We start from the raw sequence: 2,500 nt of genomic DNA on the forward strand, positions 1-2,500 counted from the left end.
GTCGCAGTTCTTTCCCTGATATCCCGGTCTACATCGACAATAGTAACCACTTCCCTGTGGTTTGCAAGTTCCGCCATTTCTACATGGATTCTTGGGCTCACAAACGTCTTGCAAAGAAAAAGAAGGGTTGAAATTTAACAGTCATAGATGCGGGGAATCGTGATGATGATGATGATGATGAAGATCATGACGATGATGATGACGACGATGACGATGACGATGACGATGACGATGACGATGACGACGATGATGAGGATGATGATGACGACGACGACGACGACAACGACGATGACGATAACGAAAACGACGATGATGATGACGACGACGACGACGACGATGATGACGACGATGATGATGATGACGACGACGATGACGACAACGCCTACGACAACGACGATGACGATAACGACAACGACGTTGATGATGATGACAATGTCGATAATGATGGCAATAATTGTGAAACCACTTAATTATGACCTAATTAATTTGAGTTTTAAAGTTTTTTTGTGTTTCACAAAAGGACTTTAAACCAAGTTTAATCTTATTCGATTCGCGCTGATAATGACGTCAAGAAACGTCGTCTTTTAGAAGGTTTTAGTAATTTCATCACATCAATGGACTTTGCATCAATGTCTTTTAAATGACGTTTAACTTTAGTTGTGAAGTCTTCAGTTAATCTCTTTTTATATGAATTATGTTGATCTTCACAAATGAAATGTTGATAGAACCCACTGGGAACTCGGAAAAATCCGAGCCCCAGATGGGATTCGAACCCACGACCCTCCGTGATCAGTCGGATGCTCTAAGGTGACTGTCTAACACTGAGCTACTGGAGACCGTGGCGAGAAAGGGCGAAATGTGGGTCTTTGACTCGAGCTGCATCACGCAGCTACAGAGTCAAATGACTACTGACAGCATAGCTCATAACTGCATCACGCAGTCACCTTAAAGCATATCAGAGATGCGGCCAACCAAACACCCAAGTGAACGAATGTGAGAATGATATACACAAATGAAATGTGGATAGAACCCACTAGGAACTCGGAAAAATCCGAACCCCAGATGGGATCCCGAACCCACGACCCTCCGTGATCTAGTCGGATGCTCTAAGGGTGACTGGAGACTCTGTGGCGAGCAAGGGCGAAATGTGGGTCTTTGACTCGAGCTGCATCAAGCAGCTACAGAGTCAAATGTTTATCTTAAAAGCGAAATAAATAAATAAGCAGGCAATAAGCCACCCTGCGAGGAAAGCCTTTCAAAAACTCACCAGCATGCGAGCAAGAAGGCCGTGCAGAAATCGTGTCAAGTCTCTTAAGTCGCCGCAACCCAAGTTTTGTGGGCTAGTCACTCCTTTCAAACCAGTTTAGGGAGCGCACGCTTCATATTTTTGACAAGGCGACGGTCAAAATCGAGCCTTCAAAACGAAAATCAATATGGTGTCTAGGAGTGCGATCAAGACTTGGTCTGGGTTTGAAACTAGGGACCTTAAGCAAGAACGACGACGGCATACGAGAACGCCACAAAAAATAAGTTTAATCACCAAAAACAATAGTTCTGCACGCACGTTTTACATTTTGCTTCATTTCTTTGCCGTTCTCGTCTTGACAACCGCGTGAAATGATCAAATTTGAGGTCATGTGGAGGACGCGAGCACCACGCAAAAATAATAAATCAGTTTCTTTGGGGAGAAATCCGTGGAAGAAGGTCTTGTCGAAGCCATTCAGAATTACGGAAACATAAAATTGTAGTAGAAGAGGACATTGGTGTCGTTTCCACAAACATTTGTCGATCGTGTTGCTTGCACGATGGTATAATTCTGCACGATGCACGCCGAAACACTAAAAATACACTTACCGAAAGCGTCAGAAGTTTCATCTTCACTCGCTCTTACAGCAAGCCAATGATCATTTCTCGAGTTTCTTTTATGGTGTGAAAGGCTAAAATGTTTGTTTCTCGAACACTCTCAACCCGCCATTTCTACTGTTTACTGTTTCCGTTTAAACTCAAGCATGCGCAATAAGACCGGAACCCACCTTTTCTGGGAAAATGGAGTCCATTATACACAGAGTCTCTCCGGGCGCTCACCCGCTGACCAAAAAGACCGAGGACTCTGGATACGAGATTGTGAGTTAGCCGATTTGGTCTCCTGTTTTTTTTTTCCCGCAAAACTTGGTTTAAAAGATAGACATTTTTCCGACGCCCAAGGGGACTGGGCCAATTTGAGCAAATCTTATACTTGGGTGAAGGATTCTTTCCTGAACCTAGTTTAATGACCTAACTCCCACGAGTCTCCTATTGCAGCATTTGCTAAAGTTTAAACACCCCGGAACCATGCAACATCACCCAAAATAATAACGACGAACAAAAAAAATAATAAATTCTTTGTTTTTATGTTTGGGTGTTCCGTGATGTTCCGATGTTCCGGTGTTCCGGGTGTTCCAGGTGTTCTGGGTGTTCCGGTGTTCCTCTGTTTTAGCACACGCCTCCTATAGCTCAGTCA

General features: G+C 43.8%; 1 protein-coding gene across 1 annotated transcript in view; it reads right to left on the reverse strand.

The window, feature by feature from the left end:
- Positions 1-2,500, reverse strand: part of LOC138014443 (uncharacterized) — an 84,183-nt gene that overhangs the window by 27,231 nt on the left and 54,452 nt on the right. The window contains exon 19 of the mRNA XM_068861517.1: positions 1-107. This exon is cut by the window's left edge and continues 4 nt beyond it. Coding sequence (XP_068717618.1) covers positions 1-107 — 107 coding nt within the window. The remainder of the gene's footprint in view (positions 108-2,500) is intronic.

This window comes from Montipora capricornis, chromosome 8, assembly GCF_036669925.1.
Source record: "Montipora capricornis isolate CH-2021 chromosome 8, ASM3666992v2, whole genome shotgun sequence".
Lineage (NCBI taxonomy): Eukaryota > Metazoa > Cnidaria > Anthozoa > Scleractinia > Acroporidae > Montipora > Montipora capricornis.